The sequence below is a fragment of the Schistocerca americana genome, chromosome 3, assembly GCF_021461395.2.
Source record: "Schistocerca americana isolate TAMUIC-IGC-003095 chromosome 3, iqSchAmer2.1, whole genome shotgun sequence".
NCBI lineage: Eukaryota > Metazoa > Arthropoda > Insecta > Orthoptera > Acrididae > Schistocerca > Schistocerca americana.
Window position 1 is genome coordinate 797,501,486 of NC_060121.1, and position 24,668 is coordinate 797,526,153.

At 43.8% G+C, this 24,668-nt stretch overlaps 1 protein-coding gene across 1 annotated transcript in view; it reads left to right on the plus strand.

Annotated features, from left to right (window-relative positions):
- LOC124606408 (dipeptidase 1-like) overlaps positions 1-19,767 on the plus strand; it is a 164,293-nt gene extending 144,526 nt beyond the window's left edge. The window contains exon 6 of the mRNA XM_047138388.1: positions 19,663-19,767. Within this exon, the coding sequence (XP_046994344.1) occupies positions 19,663-19,767 (105 nt within the window). The remainder of the gene's footprint in view (positions 1-19,662) is intronic.
- The last annotated feature ends 4,901 nt before the right edge of the window (positions 19,768-24,668 follow it).

Consider the following 24,668-nt stretch of genomic DNA (forward strand, 5'->3'; position numbering starts at 1 on the left):
AGTGATGATGGCTACAGACTCCATCTTCGTGTTTCCCACGATCAAGAAAGTGAATACCCAGTCGTGGCGTGTGAGACATACAAACGACTACCGGCGACGAGCTCGGTGACATGACAACAATGTTTTGGCAATTATTTCCCCTGTATTTCACTACCTATTATCACTACCTCTCCCATGACTATGGACCACCAACAGTTACCTAAAGGGTTTAACCCAAAATCTCCACCTCTGCCGAGTAAGCACGGTGAAATACCCTTTTACAAGTGAACGCGGGACTTGTTTCCTACAGCGTACAGCCAACTGGAGAGTTAAGAAGGGCCTGAAGAAGATCCCCAATAGACAGACAGAGCGGGATGGTGCAGTAGTTAGCGTACTCGACACGCATTCCAGAGGACGAGGTTGCAAACCCGCATCCGGCCATCCAGATTCAGGCTTTCCGTGATTTCCTTAAATGGCTCAAGGAGAATGCCAGGTTGACTTCAGTGAAAGGCCACGACTAATTTCATACCCTACCCATGATACAATCCGAGCTTGTGTTTCGTCTATAATGACCACCACGTTGACGGGACGTTAAACCCACTCTTCCTTTTCTTCCCAATGAGGAGATCGAAATGTAGACGAGTAAAGAAGAATTTTCAGGGGGAACGGGACTCGAGCTAACAATCTGGAAGAACTTCAGTGTTAGAAATTCCAAGAAATATGGTTATATGATGTAGGGAATGATGGATGTGTCGTGCAGAAAAACAGAGTGGAAATAATAGCAATGGAAGACCGAGGAAAATGCCCACATAAAAAGCAGCTTAAGACGGAGGTGTAATATTTCGTCTCTACTGTACATCCTATATACTGGAGAAGAAGTAAAATAAGTAAATGTAAAGAAAGGTTCATAAGTGAGATAAAAGATCAGGGTGAAATAAAATAAACGATTAGGGATTAACCGATGGCATTAACTTGAAATTACATGATCGGTTGAATGTAAAGAGCTGCAGAACACAGATTATGGAAACAGCAGAAATGGATTTAGTGCAAAACTGAGATAAAAATTAGGAACTACGTAGTAAATGATGCGAATGAATTCTGGTACAGTGGAAGAATAATAACGAGGGACGGACGAAGCAACACGTAAGTAGCAGGGTAGCACACACATAGAACATTCCTCAGGAAATGCTATCTCCTACACCCATGCTCAGAAATTAGGGATAATGCTGATACACGGTGAAACAACGCTCTGGTGGGCGGTTTGTGGGTTTAAATCACCTCGGGGTATGACCATGCGGTGCATTTGACCTGCGGTCGTCGTACGGTGGCACTGGCAGCAGTCCACATACGCAGAGGTGTGTTGGTGCAACGTCAGAGTACGGTGCAGCGAGTAACTGTGCAGACGTTTTCAGACGTTCTTTACGTGCTTAGGTTGAAACTACAAAAGGTTTTTCAGCACTACCAATGAGTATATAGGTTGTACCAGAATAAAAAAAACAACGTTAATGTGTGGTGCGGGAGGCAAACTGACCGCATTTCGAAAGGCAGCCCGTATCCAGAAACGCACGGCTTGGACGGTGGAGATCGTCGAAGTCTGAGATCGAAATGCAGTGACCAATTTTTCCGGTTCTTTTTGGTGACTGAATATGGAAGGTATGCAACTCGTTAGGCATCTGTGTACTGCGAATGGACGACCCGAACCTAATAGCATTCCTGCACACGCGCTGCGTTCCTCCACACAGCCCTCCTGCTCATCCTAGAGCGGACCTAGTGTGGTCCGTCAGTGGAGTAACGTTGTTGGCAGCAGTGCTGCGGAGATGACCGACATGGCGCTTGCATGCGGCAAAGCGGATTGCAGTGCGGGAGCTGCTGGAAGATTGCACGCGAAACGTTATCCAAACAGAGATACCGCACATCATTCCACGTTCGTAGCCGTCTAGAGACACCGCAGAGAAGCCCGGAAGTTGAACGTGGATTCCAGAATGAGATTTTCACTCTGCAGCGGAGTGTGCGCTGATATGAAACTTCCTGGCAGATTAAAACTGTGTGCCCGACCGAGACTCGAACTCGGGACCTTTGCCTTTCGCGGGCAAGTGCTCTACCAACTGAGCTACCGAAGCACGACTCACGCCCGGTACTCACAGCTATACTTCTGCCAGTACCTCGTCTCCTACCTTCCAAACTTTACAGAAGCTCTCCTGCGAACCTTGCAGAACTAGCACTCCTGAAAGAAAGGATATTGCGGAGACATGACTTAGCCACAGCCTGGGGGATGTTTCCAGAATGAGATTTTCACTCTGCAGCGGAGTGTGCGCTGATATAAAACTTCCTGGCAGATTAAAACTGTGTGCCCGACCGAGACCCGAACTCGGGACCTTTGCCTTTCGCGGGCAAGTGCTCTACCAACTGAGCTGCCGAAGCACGACTCACGCCCGGTACTCACAGCTATACTTCTGCCAGTATCTCGTGGTTCGCAGGAGAGCTTCTGTAAAGTTTGGAAGGTAGGAGACGAGGTACTGGCAGAAGTATAGCTGTGAGTACCGGGCGTGAGTCGTGCTTCGGTAGCTCAGTTGGTAGAGCACTTGCCCGCGAAAGGGAAAGGTCCCGAGTTCGAGTCTCGGTCGGGCACACAGTTTTAATCTGCGAGGAAGTTTCATATGAACGTGGATTATTTCTGCATGAAGTGTGTCCATTGTAAAGTTAAGTGGTAAGACTTTGTGGTTGGTACTTGCGAATGCTATCCCCTGTCTACTATTTGCTCTCTGGTAGGAGCCGACGGAAACACGACGCGGATCACCCACGCTCGTCCCGATCATTACAAGTGGAGGAGGACGTGCTGACAATGATCGGAGTGCACCCAGCCACCAGCATTCGGCAGGTGTCACGGGTGCTCCAGATGGGTGAAAGTGCTGTGTGGCGTGATGTCCATAAACACCAGCTCCATCTATACCATCTGCGGAAAGTCCAGGCGTTACGTGAGGAGGATACTCAGGAGCGGTACAGCAAGCACATTGCTAATTACCGCAATGTATACTGCAATCACAATTCGCCAGCTTGGTGCTATTTACAGATGAAAGCACGTTTATTAGCCACGGTATACTAAAGCCGCACATGGCACATATTTGGCCGGTCGAAAATCTGCATGCGCAGGTGATTCAAAATCACCAACGCAACGTCTGTCCCAGGATAATTTGTGGCCATATCGCTGGACTGACAGACATCACATTTATTAGACATGTTGTGCCTACCCTATTGCTTGTAGTATCACTAAATGTTTGGACGGACATGTGGCTGAAACATGAAGTCTCCAGCACACTTTGATGTCGAGATGCGGATTCACCTCAGCATCGCGCATCTTAGACGCTGGATCGGTGTGAATGGATTAGGTCCACGGGCAGCACGGTCACCAGATATGACACCTGTGTACTATATTCGTAGACACAGTATGAAGAGTAGTGCGTGGCACACCTGAAATTTCAGCGCAGGACTACTAAAACTGTTCGAGTCCGCGGAGAGTCCAAAGACAACCACAATTATTGGCTCATGTGCATGAGACTTAGCACGCTGATGTCGGTTCTGCATTACGTAGAAAGTACGCAGTACGAAGTCCGTTTGTAATGCAGACAGCCCGATGTGCTACTCAGTTGGGTTTATTGACTTAATGTGCAGCGCACATGCGTCTCATACTTCGCCGCTCTTCAGCGCCCAAGCCGTGCATTTCTGGACACAGGTTCCTTCTGGAAAACAGATCTGTGTGCCTTGCCATACAACATACTAAGGGTTTCCGGTGGTTTCTGGGGCACCCTGTATACCTAGAGATGACAGTGAGATTATGCAAACCGGCAATATGTAAGTGGCGATAAAAAAGTTTCCGTTTCAACGCCGTGCAGTCCAGAGTCGGTATGCCAACCAAGCAAAACCCCCGTGAAAATTGAGGTAATCATGCCACCAAAGCAACATGCCGAAGGTACCTATTTGGTAAAACACCGTGTCTTGCTGAGTGAAGAAGTCTGAAACTGCCTGCTGCACATTCTCGTCAGACAGGAATCGGAGACTCCTCAATGCCTTTTTTAAGGGACTAAAGGTGGCCGGCCGAAGTGGCCGTGCGGTTAAAGGCGCTGCAGTCTGGAACCGCAAGACCGCTACGGTCGCAGGTTCGAATCCTGCCTCGGGCATGGATGTTTGTGATGTCCTTAGGTTAGTTAGGTTTAACTAGTTCTAAGTTCTAGGGGACTAATGACCTCAGCAGTTGAGTCCCATAGTACTCAGAGCCATTTTTTTTGACTAAAGGTGTGGTGATCACAAGGGGGCGTTCTTGTGTCTTCCACTTGAATTTTGCGTAACTACGGTGTTCCAAAATTTTCGTTATGGGGACTTGTGTTATCATGCAACAGCAGCATACTCTGTCGCAGAAGCTTTTCGACACAAATGTTGCCCCATGCACTTTCTTAATTCCGCTGAGGATGTCTACCAGTGTTTGTCCTTTGGCAACCAAGAAAAGAATAATAGCACCTTGGTCCAGTTTGGACGCATTTGGTAATAACGTCATCACAATTCACGTTTCTACATTTACGGCACGCACGTTGAAGGAAAAAAATTTTTGTGATTATATACCAGCATCGGAGTCGCGCTTCGTTGCATGCACACTGTGGCAACGCAGTCAAACGAAACCTTTTTGATCGCCCCTTCTACCACAAAGAACATTAACTCAAAAGTAATCGCTAACCTTGCAGCTCACCAAAAGGCCAACCCTGCTATCTGTGTGATCTGCTGGATACGAGAATCGCTACATTACTTGAAGCAATTCCGGTAGTAGAAACTGTCATTCTGCCGAAACGGAGCTGCACAGATCACGTTTTTGCCACTCAGCACCTACACTGAGCCACGATTTAAAAAAAAAAAAAAAAAAAAAACACCGCAGCTACTATTGTTGACCTGTTGTTGACCTAAGATACAGTGTTCAAGGAAATAATGATACACAAGCTTCTCCGTTCAACTCCTTGCAAAGGAATTGTTCGGCTAATAGAAAGATTGCTGAAATACTGATTGTGAGAAAAAGTCATCGCATCCTAAATGAGTTCCCTGGGGAAATTAAAGAACAGACTACCACTTTGGTCAGTTTTTGTTTCAAACTTTTCGGCTTGTACATTGTTGAGACTCCAGAAACTAAATCAAAGAAGTTTGGCTTCGCCAACGACTGGATACTTGCAAAATGGTCTAGCTCAGTAATTGAACTGTCAGAAGAAATCCTAAAGGTGGGCCTAGACGTTGTGAGAAAGTGCTTTCGCAAATGGAGACTCCAACCTTGTGCCACTGGAATGGAAGTTTTCTGCATTTCCCTAAATAGCAAAGCAAAAAAATGGCTCTGAGCACTATGGGACTTAACTTCTGAGGCCTTCAGTCCCCTAGAGCTTAGAACTACTTAAACCTAACTAACCTCAGGACATCACACACATCCATGCCCGAGGCAGGATTCGAACCTGCGACCGTAGCGGTCGCGTGGTTCCAGACTGTAGCGCCTAGAACCGCTCGGCCATTCCTGCCGGCAAATAGAAAAGCAGCCGGAGAAAAAATTCAGAATGTAGTTTGGGAACCTAAGTGCCTGGGCCTAACCATTGACAGAACGTTATCTTTCAGAAAATACTTGACAAGAACAGCCGAAAAACTGAAAACAAGAAACAGCTTCTGCCAAAAGCCACTTAGTACAACTTTGGAAGCATCAGTATCCACACAGCGTTTTTACACCACGTCTCTGTCTTCGCAAACGCAGAATATTGTGACGCAGTTTTGTTCAGTAGCCCACATACACAAAAAATACACGTCCACCTAAGTAATGCCATGAGAATAAAACTTCCTAGCAACCTGCGTTTTTTCCCTCTACGGACCGAGCTATCCAAGCACGAGACACGCCCCGGCCTCACAGCTTCGCTTCAACCAGCCGCTCTTCTCCTATTTCCTAAACTTCTCAAAGTATTCTGGCTTACCCTATGGGACTAGCACCATTGGTAGAGAGAATATTGCTTGGGAGATTGGTCAGCCACAGTGTAATGGATGCTTCCAAGAAACAGGAATTGCTGGTGTTATCAAATGAAGTAGCTACTATTATTACACCGCGATCCACCTCCTTAACTGCTACTCAGAAACGAGTAAGAAAAGATCGTAGATAACGAAATCTCCCAATTCGTTAAGATACCAGTGATGCTAACCATTAGACTCCGTTCTAGACAACTATCAATAAAAACAATAAGGTTCGCTGTAGATAATGAGTTCTACCTTTTCAAGTCATGAATTCAAGAAAGGGCTCAACTGCAAATATCATACGCTTTTTCATCTCACCAGTTTTCTGACTGGTTGTGATAATGCATGAATCCCTCTCTTGTGCTCTTTTTCTCAGTGGCATCTGCACTCTTTGTCTTCACTTTAATTCTTTCCACATAGTGCTTCCCCTAGTGCCATGTAAATTGTTGCCTGCTGTCTCAACCATTGCCCTCCCACCTAGCCCCCTTTTTTTGTCAAGAGTTTTCTACATGCTCCTCACTTTACCGATTCTGGGGAGTACCTCCTCATTTCTTATCTTATCTTTCTACAGCACCACGTCTCAAACGCTTCGTTTCTTCTCTCATGCAGTTTTTCCTCAGCCCATAAATCATTATCGCACAATTTGGTGTTCCAGACGTACATTATCAGAAATTTCTTTCTTAGAAAAAAGCCGATGTTTGAGATTGACAGCTAGGAATGCCCTCTTTTCCTGTGCTAATCTGTTTTTTGTATGCATCTTGCTTCATTTGGCACGTGTTATTTTGTTCCTAAGGTAGCAGAATTCCTCAGCTTCGTCTGCCATGAGATGCCAAGATCTAGTATTAAGTCTCTTGCCGTTCTCATAACAGATACGTCTCATGACTTTCGTTTTTCTTCAATTTAATTTCAGTCCACATTCTGCACTAATTGCATAGCTCATTCCATACCTCCGTCATTGCTTTTTCGTCGTATAGTAGGAGCGAAAGACTACATCCCTCTCTTACATCTTTTTTAATCCGAGGGATTCGTACTTGATCTTCCATTATTATTGTTTCCTTTTCGTCCTTGTACATATTGTACAATAGCCGCCTTCCCCTTTAATTTACTCCTATTTCTTTCAGAATGTGGAACATCTTAAGTATCTTGTTTCACACAAAAATCACCAGGATTTAACCTGCGATGAAAAATGTGTCAGTGAATTTAAATCCAATTTAAATCCAACACGGCAGATTTTATACCAGTGTGCTAAGCTATCATTCCCTCTACCTGAATGCAGAGAAGATCAAACCATCAGGCATTTGGCAGACCACCCCACAAGTTCATAGTGCGGTAGACTATAAGACTCCCTGCTAGCAACCGCAGACTCCAGAGACAGACAATGCTTTATTCTACTTATATTAAATCTACTTTCTATTATTACTTAAAAGCCAAATGGTAATTACGTACATAATTACTTGTTCTATTTATTCTAACGTGTCTTCCCCCACCATTTTTGCTTCATACGCCATAACTCAGGAGGAGCAGTCAAATAAAAACGAAACAAATGGGAAAGTTAGGTGTGTATTACTTCAGGAGTAATCACCGTAACTCTTGATATATTTATCCCACTGCAGGCAACACGGTCAGTTTTTTCATGGAAATATATTATTTATAGCCTACGGAAGCATGATTATACCCACAGGCACTCCTCTTCGTGCAAGGCAAATCAACGGCCACCAAGGCTGCAAAAATTAGGAAATGTCATGCGGAGAGGTCGGGACTGTATTTAAGATATGTAACGCCACCCAAATGTTGCTAACGTTGTTTCGAGTACAGTGTAAAAGAGACCTGGAAACCCCTTACACATCATTCATACAATCCCCATCCCTCCGCATTTGACTTTCGTATCTTTGGAGCCCCGAAGGAAGACATTAATGACCATAGATTTGCTTCTGACAAACGGGTGCCACAGCTTTCCAAGAGGGTATTGATCGTCTTCTCTTACAGTGGTATGGATGAATTAACAGCAATCGCGAATACTTTTAAAATAATTAACAGTTGACTTGTTTTCTTCCGTCTGATTTCTTTTCATTTTACTGCCCCTTGCATTAATCCAGTTACAAGTATGATGTGTATGTTTTCGGCATTGTTAGTCAGCAAGTTTTCGTAACTTTTCATAAGAATCGTTAGATAAAAGGCCTATTGGCCTGGAGCTCGTGTTGATAATTCTGTGGCACGTAAGCTGAATATTGTACTTTGTTCACTAAGAACCCACCTATAGCCACTGCAGCTTTGCTGCGTGCTTTCGACCTTGGCGGTGCTATACGATCCACCTTGTGAAATAGTCCCCACAGTCAAACACGTCTATGTCAATCTGTGCTTACAAAAATCTCAAATTCATAATTAACATTATTTAATTCGTAGTTAATACTTACTAGAGAGCATCAGGTTTCACATACCTCGGTGAAAGAGGACTCATCAATGCTTCCTGAAGAAGAGCGCATAGAATAACAGTTCGCGTGCATAGTGTACTAAAATAAATACAAATGTGTCACTACACATTCATCAATAATTCAAAAGAATGAATATTAAGTTATATTATTCTCATTTACAAACATCAAAAAATTTTGCATAACCCCGGCTCCAAGAACTCCGGAAAATAGGCGTTTACTGTGGCACAGACACAGTCCCTTTGACTGTTCAGAGATGTCACTAAGCTCGCTCAAAGATGTAGACAATCATGAATGAGCAGCGCCAGTTAGACGGAGGCGGTCCGACAGCCGATTAGTTCCAGACATTCTACCAGGAAGGTGGTATACGTTTCGTGTTGTCTGTAGTTCAACGATGCCTACACGGTCAATACCGCGGTTCGATCCCGTCCGCGTTGTTAATTTGTGCCAGGAAGGGCTCTCAACAAGGGAAGTGTCCAGGCGTCTCGGAGTGAACCAAAGCCATGTTGTTCGGACATGGAGGAGATACAGAGAGACAAGAACTGTCGATGACATGCCTCGCCCAGGCCCCCCAATGGCTACTACTGCAGTGGATGACCGCTACCTACGGATTATGGCTCGGAGGAAACCTAACAGCAACGCCACACCGTGTTGAATAATGGTTTTCGTGCAGCAACAGGACGTCGTGTTACCATTCAAACTGTGCGCAGTAGGCTACATGATGCGCAACTTCACGCCCGTCGTCCATGGCAGCGCGGGACAGATGGGGCCGACAACATGCCGAATCGACCGCTCATGATTGGCATCACGTTCTCTTCACTGATGTGTGTCGCATATGCCTTCAACCAGACAATCGACGGAGACGTGATTGGAGGCAACCCGTACAGGCTTAACGCCTTAGACATACTGTCCAGCGAATGCAGCAAGGTGGAGGTTTCATGCTGTTTTGGGATAGATGGCATTACGTGGGGCCGACGTACGCCGCTGCTGGTGATGGAAGGCGCCGTAACGGTTGTACGATACGTGAATGACATTCTCCGACCGATAGTGCAACGATATCGGCAGCATATTGGCGAGGCGAGGCACTCACCTTCATGGACGACAATTCGCGCCCCCATCGTGCACATCTTGTGAATTGATTTCCTTCAGGATAACGACATCGCTTGACTAGAGTGGTTAGCATGTGCTCCAGACATGAACCCTATCGACAATGCCTGCGATAGACTGAATGGGGCTGTTCATGGACACCGTGACCTACCAACCACTCTGAGGGATCTACGCTGAATCGCCGTTGAGGAATGGGATAATCTGGACGAACAGTGCCTTGATGAACTTGTGGATAGTATGCCATGACGAATACAGGCATACGTCAACGCGTGAGGACGTGCTACTAGGTATTATAGGTACCGGTGTGTACAGAAATCTGGACCTCCACCTCTGAAGGTCTCGCTCTATGTTAGTTCAACATGCAATGTGTGGTTTTCATGAGCAATAAAAAGGACGGAAATGATGTTGATGTTGATCTCTATTCCAATGTATTGTACAGGTTCCGGAACGAGGTGACGTAATACTATTTTTAATGTGTGTAAATATAAAAATAATATACATAAATTGTCAAAGAAAACTTTACTCTTAGTGACATATAGAATGCATTAATATTTTAATATTAGCGATTCATTTTTGCCGTCAATATACGTAACACTTTTCAGTTGCTCGTCTAAAGATGAAACCAAAACCAGAGTAAGGGCACATTTGCAATTATCGTATTTACATTTTTCTCGTTACAAAGATTTCAACATACGCCACTTCATCAAAAGGCTCTAGTCACCCGTCACTTGACAAGGTGTGTACTCGACCCCGGCCTTTACAGCTTCTTCAATTCGGATGCGGTCACCTTTAATGACTTGTCTGAATATTTCTGGAGGAATAGCTGCCCATTCCTTTTGAAAAGCCGAAACAAGAGGAGGTGGTAATGTAGTATGCTTGGGTATGGAGCGAGGTTGTTGTCTAAGTGATCCCGAAGTTGTTCAGTTTTGTTCAGATCGGGACCCTTGGCAGGTCAGTCCATTTAGGTATGTTATTATTAATATACCGCTGTCTCACAGATGCTGTTTTATTACAGGGTGCATTATCATGCTGATACAATCATCCTCTCCGAAATTTTCCCCTGCTGTAGGCAGTACACAGTGCTGTGAAATGTGTTCACGTTTGTTTTAGTTTTTTTTATTTTGTGTATTCCTAAGCGCAAATAGGGTCCACACACTACCCACGAAGACTACACCCTTAACGTCACACCAACTCTTCCATGTTTGACTTTTGTCATTAATCATAAGCAGTGTTCTGCATTCATTGCCAAACCTAAACGCTTCCATCGGATTTTGCCAGCGTGAGTCATCACTCGAAATGACTCGTTTCCATCCACCCAGTGACATCGCTCTTTATCCCACCTCAAGCATCACTTAACACCATACACAGAAATGCGTGGCTTATGAACTGCACGACGTAACTCTGCGCAACATCATTGTGGTAGCTGGACTGTTGGTGGCAGTTTGGAACCCGCGAGTGATATACCTTACTTTGGCTTCACGTGATTTTGTGGAACCAGCCTCCGCATTGCTTCAGCTGTGGTTGTTCCTTCACGTGTCCACCTCACAATCCCATCACCAACAGTCAACTTAAGTCGCTCTAGAAAGGTCGATGGATCTGTTACTCGGGTGACATTCAGTTACTACTTGGGCTTTCTTGACCTATACATTCGGCAGTTAACTGATTCTCTACTAACAACAAAATACTTTACGCCTCCTTTTATGCTGGCAAATGCGCTCTCGTGACATCAAGTGGTCAGTTGCGCATTACTAAGGGGTGTTGTTCAGACAGTGTATCTTCAATGAGTAATAGGTTAAATCGTTTGAAATTTTCGTTTACAGATCATAATCAACGGTGCTTCAGTTGAAGCCCTCTTATAGGGCGCAACGAAATTACCAATCAGAGTATCACATTTATATATCACTCTACCATCTGGTGAGCAAGATGTATGACACGCGAAATGCCCTCAGACTTCAAGAAGAATATAATACTTCCAAAGAAAGCAGGTGCTGCGAGGTGATAAAATTACCGAACTATCAAATGGCTCTGAGCACTATGCGACTTAACTTCTGAGGTCATCAGTCGCCTAGAACTTAGAATTAATTAAATCTTACTAACCGAAGGACATCACACACATCCATGCGCGAGGCAGGATTCGAACCTGCAACCGTAGCGGTCGCTCGGCGCCAGACTGTAGTGCCCAGAACCGCACGGCCACTCCGGCCGGCACCGAACTATCAGTTTAATAAATAACGGTTTCAAAATACCAACACGAATTCTTTACAGAATTATGGAAAAACTGGTAGAAGCCGACCTCGGGAATGATCATTTTGGATTCCGTAGAAATGATAGACTACGTGAGGTAATACTGACCATACGACTTATCTTAGAAGTTAGATTAAGGAAAGGCAAACCTACGTTTCTAACATTTGTAGACTTAGAGAAAGCTTTCGACAATATTGGCAGGAATACTCTCTTTAAAATCCTGAAGGTGGCAGGGGTAAAATACAGGGAGCGAAAGGCTATTTACAATTTGTACAGAAAACAGACGGCGTTTATAAGAGTAGAGGGACATGAAAAGGAAGCTGTGGTTGAGAAGGGAGTGAGACGGGGTTGTAGCCTATTCCCGATGCCATTCAAAATGGCTCTGAGCACTTTGGGACTCAACTTCTGAGGTCATTAGTCCCCTAGAACTTAGAACTAGTTAAACCGAACTAATCTAAGGACATCACAAACATCCATGCCCGAGGCAGGATTCGAACCTGCGACCGTAGCGGTCTTGCGGTTCCAGACTGCAGTGCCTATAACCGCACGGCCACTTCGGCCGGCCCGATGTAATTCAATCTGTGTATTGAGCAAGCAGTAAAGGAAACAAAAGAAAAATTTGGAGTAGGAATTAAAATCCATGTAGAAGAAATATAAAAACTTTGAGGTTTGTCGATGACACTGTAATTCTGTCAGAGACAGCAAAGGACCTGGAAGAGCAATTGAACGGAATGGATAGTGTCTTGAGAGGAGGATATAAGATGAACATCGACAAAAGCAAAACGAGGATAATGGAATATAGCAGAATTAAATCAGGTGATGCTGAGGGAATTAGGTTACGAAATGAGACACTTAAAGTAGTATATGAGATTTGCTATTTGGGAAGCAAAATAACTGATGATGGTCGAAGTAGAGAGGATATAAAATGTAGACTGGCAATGGCAAGGAAAGCGTTTCTGAAGAAGAGATATTTGTTAACATGGAGTATAGATTTAAGTCCCAGAAAGTCTTTTCTGAAAGTATTTGTATCGAGTGTAGCCATGTATGGAACTGAAACATGGACGATAAATAGTTTAGACAAGAAGAGAACAGCAGCTTTCGATATGTGGTGCTACAGGCGAATGCTGAAGATTAGATGGGTAGATCACGTAAGTAATGAGGAGGTACTGAATAGAATTGGGGAAATGAGGAATTTGTGCCGCAACTTGACTAGAAGAAGTAATCGGTTGGTAGGAAATGTTCTGAGGCATCGAGGGAACACCAATTCAGTATTGAAGGGCAACGTGGAGGGAAAAAATCATAGAGGAGGACCAAGAGATGAATACACTAAGCAGATTCAGAAAGATGTAGTCTGCAGTAGGTACTTGGGGATGAAGAAGCTTGCACAGGATAGAGTAACATGGAGAGCTGCATCAAACCATCTTTGGACTGAAGACCACAACATCTCGTGCCAACGTTCGACAATACATCTGACTTTTTCGTAATCTAAGATGTACTTAATCTTTGGAAAAATTGTCCAAGTTGAAAATACAGATTCAGTGTCACTAAAGAAAGTTAATGGCTCCATATCGATGGAATAACTGAACCCACCAGCCAGAATTACACTGCATAACATACACTGCAATGAGGTCCGCTAAGATCACTATCATGGCTTTGTTTTTATTTACTGATAATCATGAATTATTTATTTTCAAGGTAGAGTGTGGATACCAAAATATCTCGTGTTGGCACTGAATAAAAGACAGTCTTCCTTAAACGAATTAATTTGTTAAAACACAATAACTTTTCTGAAAATATACATCTGATATCATTAGTGTCCCCCCCCCCCATGAACCATGGACCTTGTCGTTGGTGGGGAGGCTTGCGTGCCTCAGCGATACAGATAGCCGTACCGTAGGTGCAACCACAACGGAGGGGTATCTGTTGAGAGGCCAGACAAACGTGTGGTTCCTGAACAGGGGCAGCAGCCTTTTCAGTAGTTGCAAGGGCAACAGTCTGGATGATTGACTAATCTGGCCTTGTAACAATAACCAAAACGGCCTTGCTGTGCTGGTACTGCGAACGGCTGAAAGCAAGGGGAAACTACAGCCGTAATTTTTCCCGAGGGCATACAGCTTTACTGTATGATTAAATGATGATGGCGTCCTCTTGGGTAAAATATTCCGGAGGTAAAATAGTCTCCCATTCGGATCTCCGGGCGGGGACTACTCAAGAGGATGTCGTTATCAGGAGAAAGAAAACTGGCGTTCTACGGATCGGAGCGTGGAATGTCAGATCCCTTAATCAGGCAGGTAGGTTAGAAAATTTAAAAAGGGAAATGGATAGGTTGAAGTTAGATATAGTGAGAATTAGTGAAGTTCGGTGGTAGGAGGAACAAGACTTCTGGTCAGGTGACTACAGGGTTATAAACACAAAATCAAATAGGGGTAATGCAGGAGTAGGTTTAATAATGAATAGGAAAATAGGAATGCGGGTAAGCTACTACAAACAGCATAGTGAACGCATTATTGTGGCCAAGATAGATACGAAGCCCACACCTACTACAGTAGTACAAGTTTATATGCCAACTAGCTCTGCAGATGACGAAGAAATTGAAGAAATGTATGATGAAATAAAAGAAATTATTCAGATTGTGAAGGGAGACGAAAATTTAATTGTCATGGGTGACTGGAATTCGAGTGTAGGAAAAGGGAGAGAAGGAAACAGAGTAGGTGAATATGGATTGGGGCTAAGAAATGAAAGAGGAAGCCGCCTGGTAGAATTTTGCACAGAGCACAACATAATCATAGCTAACACTTGGTTTAAGAATCGTGAAAGAAGGTTGTATACATGGAAGGACCCTGCAGATACTAAAGGTATTATATATTGGTAAGACAGAGATTTAGGAACCAGGTTTTAAATTGTAAGACATTTCCAGGGGCTGATGTGGACTCTGACCACAATCTATTGGTTACGACCTGTAGATTGAAACTGAAGAAACTGCAAAAAGGTGGGAATTTAAGGAGATGGGACCTGGATAAACTGAAAGAACCAGAGGTTGTACAGAGTTTCAGGGAGAGCATAAGGGAACAATTGACAGGAATGGGGGAAAGAAATACAGTAGAAGAAGAATGGGTAGCTTTGAGAGATGAAGTAGCGAAGGCAGCAGAGGATCAAGTAGGTAAAAAGACGAGAGCTAGTAGAAATCCTTGGGTAACAGAAGAAATATTGAATTTAATTGATGAAAGGAGAAAATACAAAAATGCAGTAAATGAAGCAGGAAAAAAGGAATACAAACGTCTCAAAAATGAGATCGACAGGAAGTGGAAAATGGCTAAGCAGGGATGGCTAGAGGACAAATGTAAGGATGTAGAAGCCTATCTCACTAGGGATAAGATAGATACTGCCTACAGGAAAATTAAAGAGACCTTTGGAGATAAGAGAACGACTTGTATGAATATCAAGAGCTCAGACGGAAACCCAGTTCTAAGCAAAGAAGAGAAAGCAGAAAGCGTTTCTGAAGAAGAGATATTTGTTAACATGTAGTATAGATTTAAGTCCCAGAAAGTCTTTTCTGAAAGTATTTGTATCGAGTGTAGCCATGTATGGAACTGAAACATGGACGATAAATAGTTTAGACAAGAAGAGAACAGCAGCTTTCGATATGTGGTGCTACAGGCGAATGCTGAAGATTAGATGGGTAGATCACGTAAGTAATGAGGAGGTACTGAATAGAATTGGGGAAATGAGGAATTTGTGCCGCAACTTGACTAGAAGAAGTAATCGGTTGGTAGGAAATGTTCTGAGGCATCGAGGGATCACCAATTTAGTATTGGAGGGCAGCGTGGAGGGTAAAAATCGTAGACGGAGACCAAGAGATGAATACACTAAGCAGATTCAGAAGGATGTAGGTTGCAGTAGGTACTGGGAGATGAAGAAGCTTGCACAGGATAGAGTAGCATGGAGAGCTGCGTCAAACCAGTCTCAAGACTGAAGGCCACAAAAACAACAACATCATTAGTGTTCTGCCCAAGTGCAGATATCCACATGGTAACTCTACATTCTACCCTGTCTTCTGCCGTCCTCTTCAGGCCTCATAATTTCCACTTGCCATTACGTCTTGTAGGCAACAGACGTGTTACAGTGGTTTAAATCGGTTCCCGTCAGGTCACCGAAATAAAGCGCTTTCGTGCTTGGCTAGTACTTGGATGGGTGACCGTCCTTGCAGCCGAGTGTTGTTGGCAAGCGTAGTGCACTCAGCCCCTGTGAGGCCAAGTGAGGAGCTACTTGATTTAGGAGTGGCTCCAGTAACGAAACCTGACAAAGGCCAGGAGAGCAGTGTGCTAACCATGTGTCCCTTCATATATGCATCCAGTGATGCCTATTGGCTGAGGATGACTCGTCTGTCGGTGTGTACCGTTGGGCCTTCTGAAGTCTGCTCAGAAGAAGATTAGTTTATGTATATCGTCCTGTATCTTTTCCTACCTCTCAATCGCCTCTCACAGACAAATCCTTCCGAGGCGTTCGTCAGCAAGCACTCCTGTTTCAACAAACGTCAAATCTAGTTTTCCTTCCTTTCTCTTACAACCTTCAGCAGTTTGATGAAGAGGGTGATTATTGACTTTGTATTTACTGCTCGAAACGATACAGCTAATCAAAAAGAAATCAGGAAAGGGTTCAGTGAGCCCGCCACGCGGTCTAACCCTCAGGTTCCCGATTGGAAAGGTGTGCCGGTCCCCAGCATGATTCCACCTGGCCGATTAGCAGCGAGGTTCATTGTGCTGGCCAGCCTGTGGATGGTTTTTAAGGCGGTTTTCCATCTACCGAGGCGAATGTGATCTGGTTACTCTTATACCGCCTCAGTTACACTATGTCGGCAATTGCTGCACAAACACTGTTTCCACGTACGCATTCACCATAATTACTCTATCACTCAAACATTGGGGTTACACTCGTCTGAAATGAGACGTTCCCAGGGATGGGGTACACTGGGGGCAGAACTGCACAATAACCCTTGGTTCAGTGGGGCGGAGGTGGGGTGGGATGACTGCTGTGGCCTGTTGTGGGGTTGTGAACCACTGATGGCTATGGCGGGACGAGCCCACTCCGTCGTTTCTAGGTCCCCGGTTTAATTCGCAATGCACACACAATGGGCTCTGTATTTTTTTTTAATGGTTTGATGCGGCCCGCTCCAAATGTATCTCCTGTGCCAACCTCCTCATTTCAAAGTAACACTTGCAACTTCGAACCTCATTTATTTGCTGGATGTGTCCCAAACTGTGTCTTCCTCTACAATTTTTACCCTCTTCAACTCCATCTGGTACCAAGGGAGTTACTCCCAGATGTCTTTAAAGATGTCCAGTCATCCTGTCCGTTCTTCGCGTCAGTGCTTTCATTAGGTTCCTTTCCTCCCCAATACTGTAGAGAACCTCCTCAAACCACACCTTATCAGTCCACATAATTTTCAACACTCATATGTAGCACATCAACTGAAATGCCTCGATTCTCTTCTGTTCCGGTTTTCCAAAGTCCATGTCTCACTACCAATCAGTGCTGTGCTCCTAACGTACATTCTTAGAAATTTCTTCCTCGACTTAAGACCTCTGATACTAGCAGACTTCTCTTGGCCAGGAATGCCTTTTTTGCCAGTGAAAGACAGCTTTTTATGTCCTTCAGATTTCTATATTGACTGTATTACGATAGCAGGTGGAAGTTCGTTAAAAAGTTATTGTTTTAAAAGGTCGACTGGTGTGAGTAAAACCGTAATTTTATTTACTGCCAGTGAAACTTATTTTGAAAAGTTTGGCAGTGTGTTTTTATTGCTCGTTATTGTGTTGTATGATATTCGTAAACCTGTCCAATAAGAGGGGCTCATTATTGCTTTAGACTTTTGCCTGTACAAAATTTTTTTGTACACTTAAATGTAATGTTGAGTTAGAAGTGTGTGTTATAAAATGTAACAACCTAAACACGATAAATCTAATCGAAAATATTCTAGAAAGTGGGAAAATAAATCAGTGTATATTACACTGTTTCTGTTTACAAGGCATTTTATTCTACATCTACATTTATACTCCGCAATCCACCCTACGGTGTGTGGCGGAGGTCACTTTACGTGCCACTGTCATTACCTCCCTTTCCAGTTCCACTCGCGTATGGTTCGCGGGAAGAACGACTGCCGGAAAGCCTCGTGCGCGCTCGAATGTCTCTAATATTACATTCGTGATCTCCTCGGGAGGTATAAGCAGGGGGAAGCAATATATTCGATGTCTCATCCTGAAACGCACGCTCTCGAAACCTGGACAGCAATCTACACCGTGATGCAGAGCGTCTTTCTTGCAGAGTCTGCCTCTTGAGTTTGCTAAACATCTCCGTAACGCTATCACGCTTATCAAATAACCCTGTGACGAAACGCAGCGCTCTTCTTTGGATATTCTCTATCTCCTCTGTCAACCCGACCGGGTACGGATCCCACACTGATGAGCAACACTCAAGTATAGGCCGAACGAGCGTTCTGTAAGCCACCTCCTTTGTTGATGGACTACATTTTCTAATGTCTCTCCCAATGAATCTCAACCTAGCACCCGCCTTACCAACAATTAATTTTATATGATCATTCCACTTCAAATTGTTCCGTACGCATACTCCCAGATATTTTACAGAAGTAACTGCTATCAGTGTTTGTTCCGCTATCATATAATCATACAATAAAGGATCCTTCTTTCCATGTATTCGCAATAAATTGCATTTGTCTATGTTAAGGATCAGCTGCCACTCCCTGCACAAAGTGCCTATCCGTTGCAGATTTTCCTGCATTTCGCTGTAATTTGCTAATGCTGTAACTTCTCTGTATACTACAGCATCATCCGCGAAAAGCGGCATGGAACTTCCGACACTATCTACTAGGTCATTTATATGTATTGTGAAAAGCAATGGTCCCATAACACTTCCCTGTGGTACCCCAGAGGTTACTTAAACGTCTGTAGACGTCTCTCCATTGAGATCAACATGCTGCATTCTGTTTGCTAAAAACTCTTCAGTCCAGCCACACGGCTGGTCTGATATTCCGTAGGCTCTTACTTTGTTTATCAGGCGACAGTGCGGAACTGTATCGAACTCCTTGCGGAAGTCCACGAAAATGGCATCTACCTGGGAGCCTGTATGTAAAATTTCCTGGGTCTCATGAACAAATAAAGCGAGTTGGGTCTCACACGATCGCTGTTCCCGGAATCCATGTTGATTCCTACAGAGTAGATTCTGGGTTTCCAGAAATGACATGATACGCGAGCAAGAAACATGTTCCAAGATTTTACAACCGATCGATGTCAGAGATATTGGCCTATAGTTTTGTGCATCTGCTAGACGACCCGTCTTGAAAACTGGAACTACCTGTACTCTTTTCCAATCATTTGGAACCTTCCGCTGCTCTAGAGACTTGCGGTACACGGCTATTAGAAGGGGGGCAAGTTCTTTCGCGTACTCTGTGCAGAATCGAATTGGTATCCCGTCCGGTCCAGTTGACTTTCGTCTGTTGACTAATTTCAGTTTTATATTCCTTGGACACTTATTTCGATGTCAGCCATCTTTTCGTTCGTGCGAGGGTTTAGAGAAGTAACTGCAGTGTGGTCTTCCTCTGTGAAACAGCTTTGGAAAAAGGTGTTTAGTATTTCAGCTTTACGCGTGTCATCCTCTGTTTCAATGCCATCATCATCCCAGAGTGTCTGGATATGCTGTTTCGATCCACTAACTGATTCCTTGTCAGAGCAAAGTATGCGAGACGTAACAGTACGTTTTTGCACGGACATGAGGGAATTTAGTTGGCGAACCTGACTCCTGAAGAGAACGTCATCCCCATTTCCACCTAGGAGGGCACAGCTAGGAGCTTAAATTGCCCATGTTGTTGCAGGTACGAGATAAATGGCGGTTGGCAGCCGTGACGCCGGGAGAGGATTTCATCGCCAGTGCCAACCTGGAGGGCGCGGCCGGCAACTGCACTTACGTGGGCTCCTGACCACGGGGCACTGCGATACTTCCCCGGCCGGCAGGCACACACCCATCCGACGGCTTCCGCTCTGCTCTTCTTCTCGTCGAGCTGTGGTTACGGCGTGGGACTCTGCTAGCTTCCAATAAGTACAAAACTTGATGAAAGGAGATGTGTAAAAGACGGCCAACGCAAGAGTCACCGATGGTACTGTAGAGCGAGCTGAGACACAAGCGACATTTGTGGAAGAAGACGATTGTGATACTTATGCCTTACAAGAAAAGAGAAAGCTTTACAGGTTTTCTTCATTGCTGTGATGCAGACAGTGCTGCTGCAGAAGAGCAGTTGGTGGATTGTCGATGTTGCTTCAGGACGGCTATGGCATTGCATTTAAATGTATTGTGAGAACTCTCAGAGCCGGTACTTGCATTAATGCTTTGTAAAATAACTTACAGTGACATATTTTAAAGTAAAGTAAAATTCCTTACAGTTTCCTAAGGTTCAGGGCAATAGGCAGTGTTAATTCGCGAAATTTCCCTATTAAAATTCCTTGAATTCCATAATCGCCGCAGGACATCACGTGTTTTACTTCGGCGAACACTTTAGCTTGAGGTCAGTAAACGTATGCTATCGGCGTAGTTAAAAAGGAAATCCTCAATAAGTCGACGGAAATAAAACTCAAATGGTGTCAGGTAAAGCCGTGCAGCGTTTTTAGTTTGAGATATCTAATTACCTAGATACCAATGGTTCAGATAATCCAGAAGTTTCAATGATGTATGGTAGTATTTCATCCTCTTCTTTATCCAACCTGATTAACACTTTTTCAGTAGACCTTTTAGTTTTTGCACCATTATTCATCTGCACTATGCAAAAGCTTACTCTCAGTTGGCGCCAAGTAGTCGAAAATGAATATCAGTGAATATCAGTTCGACTTTGTCGAACCGTTATTGAAACTGGGCCTCCATATATCGTGTGATAATTGATAACGACCTATGAATTTGTTACGCATTCCTGGTCAGCTTGTCTGGACAAACCACTCTTCTCTCTCGATGGCTATAGTTCTGCTGGACATAATCGACTTTGCACGAGAAGAACACTGTTTCATGTTTGTCGCAATGCTCGATTATTCTGAGCAAAACACAAAGCAAGCACACAGAGTGACAGTGAAAGCTGTCATTCTGATACAATTGGCTCCGATGCAAACAGAATAAGGTCGGTAATTGTGTCAGTAAACGGTTTGAAATGTGATTCGAAAAATAGACACCAGAACCGGCTCTGTGAGGTGTCGCAAAAACGTACATTCTGCTGCAAAGAAGTAACGTCCTAATTGAAATAGGCTGTGTTGTTAAGGTATATTCAGTCGCAGTGGTTACTTTGGAAAACAGCTCAGGGCACTTTCCCGCCTATCTCAGTCATATATGTCAATTATTGTAGTGGCATGGCTATATAACATGGAATTTGCGCATTGTTTCTTCACGTTAGTACATATTTTCTGCTTCTGCTTATAATTAGACATAGCGAAGTTAACACCCAAATGATGGTCTTCCATTCTTTGATGCTGCTTACTTTCGCACCAGTTTTTCATGTATCAGTACATTGTACAAAGGCGATACCTCTTGACATCATATTATCTCTGTTAACAGTAAAACCTAACAAACTTGGTTCGTAAAGATAAATTATTTTTCACCATTAACATATCATTGTATCAAACTAGCGTTTTTAAATTACAAGCTGGCGTTGTGTTGGCCGAATTTGTGTTGGCTGGATTTACCTTAAGTATACTCTTTTTCCGGCGTCTCGAAACCGGTTCCCGATTAATACAATATGATTATATGCAGGGAGTCCTGTCAAAAGATTGTGATACTGATAAACTAAGGGGAATTAAGATGCAAGGAGCACAGAAGTTTTCGGAGTATCTTACTTCGCCATATTGTAAAAAAGACACCAGTAGACGCAGAAGAAAGCCATTACAACTGTGGCAGAAACGTCGGTTCCTCCAGTGAAGTTTTTTACATTATGACGCGGCACGATACTCAGAAAACTTTTCTATCAACTGACTCTGGGCGCGGAAGCCTACGCACTTATAATGCACTTTGGAGTTTCCATAATTAACTCCACATTTCGTTCATTTAATGCTGCAATGACTTTACTGAATGAGCATAGGCGGAAGCTCCACGTTAACACAAAAGTGTAAATTGTTGTGGATTTCCGTAAAGAGTGGTGACACATTATGTGACAACGCGAATTACGAGTCTAAGGTGATCGCTTTCAGTATGGTCCAGCAAGAAAACAGTGTACATGGACGAAGAATCAACAGCAGCGAACCACTCTTGATGTCATGGTTTAGACGATTTTTAGAGGTTTTTATGAACATTGAAAATGACTGAATGTTAATGAGAACTGGAGTAGATTGAAAACATAAATTTTATTGTACTCTTATATATGTCTATGGAATGTTGACTTCATGTATATCTTCAATTTATGTGGAATTAAACACGGTAGTTTTGTATAAACATTTCGTTACGTTTCATTAATCTTGTAAGAACTATTCTTAAAAAGTATTTGAATGTATCCGTTTTTAAATTCAAAACTTGTGTTCGACTTCTATAAACGTTCATGGCTATGAGTTTAACGGCAAATAGGGACTAAGGATGGAGAGAAATGCTGTTTACAGAGACGTTCTTGTAGAAATTACCTATGATAAACATCGAACCTGTCAATTACTATTTACAGGTACAACATATTTCTGCAGTTCATACGAGTAATTTTTATAAATTTCTCAGATAGCTGGTGTATACCAGTATTCGCTGAGTTTTGGAAATAATGGATAATGGCTATGATAACTCACAGTGTAGTAAGACAAGAAACGAAGGTGATGTGCTTTACATGGAATACGATACAAGACACTTCCACACGGCTGCCCGTGGTGATTTACGGTGCTAGGATTGTGGCAAATAACGGAGAGGGTGCTGTTGTAAGAAATTTGCACGCTGTTTAAATATATAAAGTAATACCAGTGGAATGTGTGCATGAACAGCACTGTCACTCGGCATTTACCAATTCGAATGGAAGGAGGCACTGTGGACTTACGAGTACGTCAGGTAATGTATGCACAGAGTGTAGTGAACACATACATCGTTGTGCTGGCCGAGAGCTTCCGGTAGTTTGTTGGCAACATTGTTTGCAAATTGTTCCGCAAAATTTTGCAACATTTTACGTTGTTCGCGTCGCCGTCTACACTAGCGGCAAATATTTCAAGACTTTTATTCGTTGGATTGGCAGCAAACATTTCGCTACGACAAGCGAAGAGAAAGATTTAATAGTATGTGGTGCTGCATTAACAATAATCTACGAAATAAACAGACGAAGGAAACGACGTAGTTGTCCCCGGTGGACAGAAACATACTAGAAAATATGTAGTGGGAATGACGTCCTGTGTGAGCTGAATTTGGGAATATTACAGAACTGGTTGTTTCAAAAAAAAGTTATACATTTCAGAGGAGCAGTTCCTGTGAGGCAAAGACTTGCTGCTACTCTTTTTTTTTTTTTTTTTTTTTTTTTTTTTTTTTTTTTTTTTTTTTTTTTTGGCAACAGAAGATTCCTATAAAAGCCTTGCATCTTTATTCAACATTTAAAACCCAGCCGCATCTCAGATAGGTGCTGCAGTTTCTGAACGCTTAGCTGACGGACTAAAGGTTTATGTAAACACAATTCAGTTATGTTAATTGAAGGTGGAGGTGGTGAGGGGGGCAGGAAAGGAAAGAAAAGAAAATGATGATGTCAGCTGCACCGGAATTTTATGTGGAACAGACAGCGAAGAGAGAAAATGCGTGCCGGCCCTCAGCTCGAACCCAGGATCTCCAGCTTACTGGACGCTTGCGTCAACTACAGCGCTATTCGACAAGGTGTTAACCGTAAATGCACGGACTATCTCGGCGCGTTCCCCGGCTGATCCACATTCCCACCTAGCGCCACCCGCCCGCGGTCCCTGTCCATACCGTCCATGCTCCCTAATTTGAGATTCCCGCCGGAGGTCGAACGATATTGTGCATCCGCTACGACGGTGGTGTGTTCATTACCCACCGAGGCGAATCAATCATGTGAATGCGTGGTATCTGCTTTTCAGGAAACCCCCGAAAGAACAGACATCACGCTGATGTCTGCCTAGTGAGCAGGAGGTCCTCAGTTCCAATCCCGAACCGACTCATATTTTCGCTCGTCAACACCGATTCCGCATAAAACCCTGATGCAGCTGATATCATCAGTTCCTTCCCTTTCGTTTTGATTCTCCCCCCTCCACATTCAGTATCACAGGTGCGGATTCCGTGTGATGTGTGTTCTTACGGACCTGTCCAAAAGAACAGACACCATGCATTCATATAATTCAGTTATGTTAATAGCAGGGAAATATGCGTTAAGCTGATCAAATATTCATTTTTTGATGCTAAAGTTATTCAGAATTATCACTTTTAACAAAGAAAATTTCATCATCCTCCATGCCAACGCGAGAGGGGAGTATGCTGGTGATGACACCCCTACGTTTACTACTGACTCCAGCCACCTACATACACTTATTTCAGTCCCATTGAAAGGTCGCAATTCTGTTGTTGTTCCAACCGCCCTTTCGAATGGCGGCGACTCACGTAACATGCTGACGACAAATTCTTTTGCAGACAAATAATGAAGTTTGTTGAAACTTCCTGGCAGATTAAAATCGTGTGCCGGACCGAGACTCGAACTCGGGACCTTTGCCTTTCGCGGGCAAGTGCTCTACCAACTGAGCTACCCAAGCGCGACTCACGACCCGTCCTCACAGCTTTAATTCCGCCAGTACCTCGTCTCCTACCTACCAAACATCACAGAAGCTCTCCTGCGAACCTAGCATAACTAGTACTCCTGGAAGGAAGGATATTGCGGAGACATGGATTAGC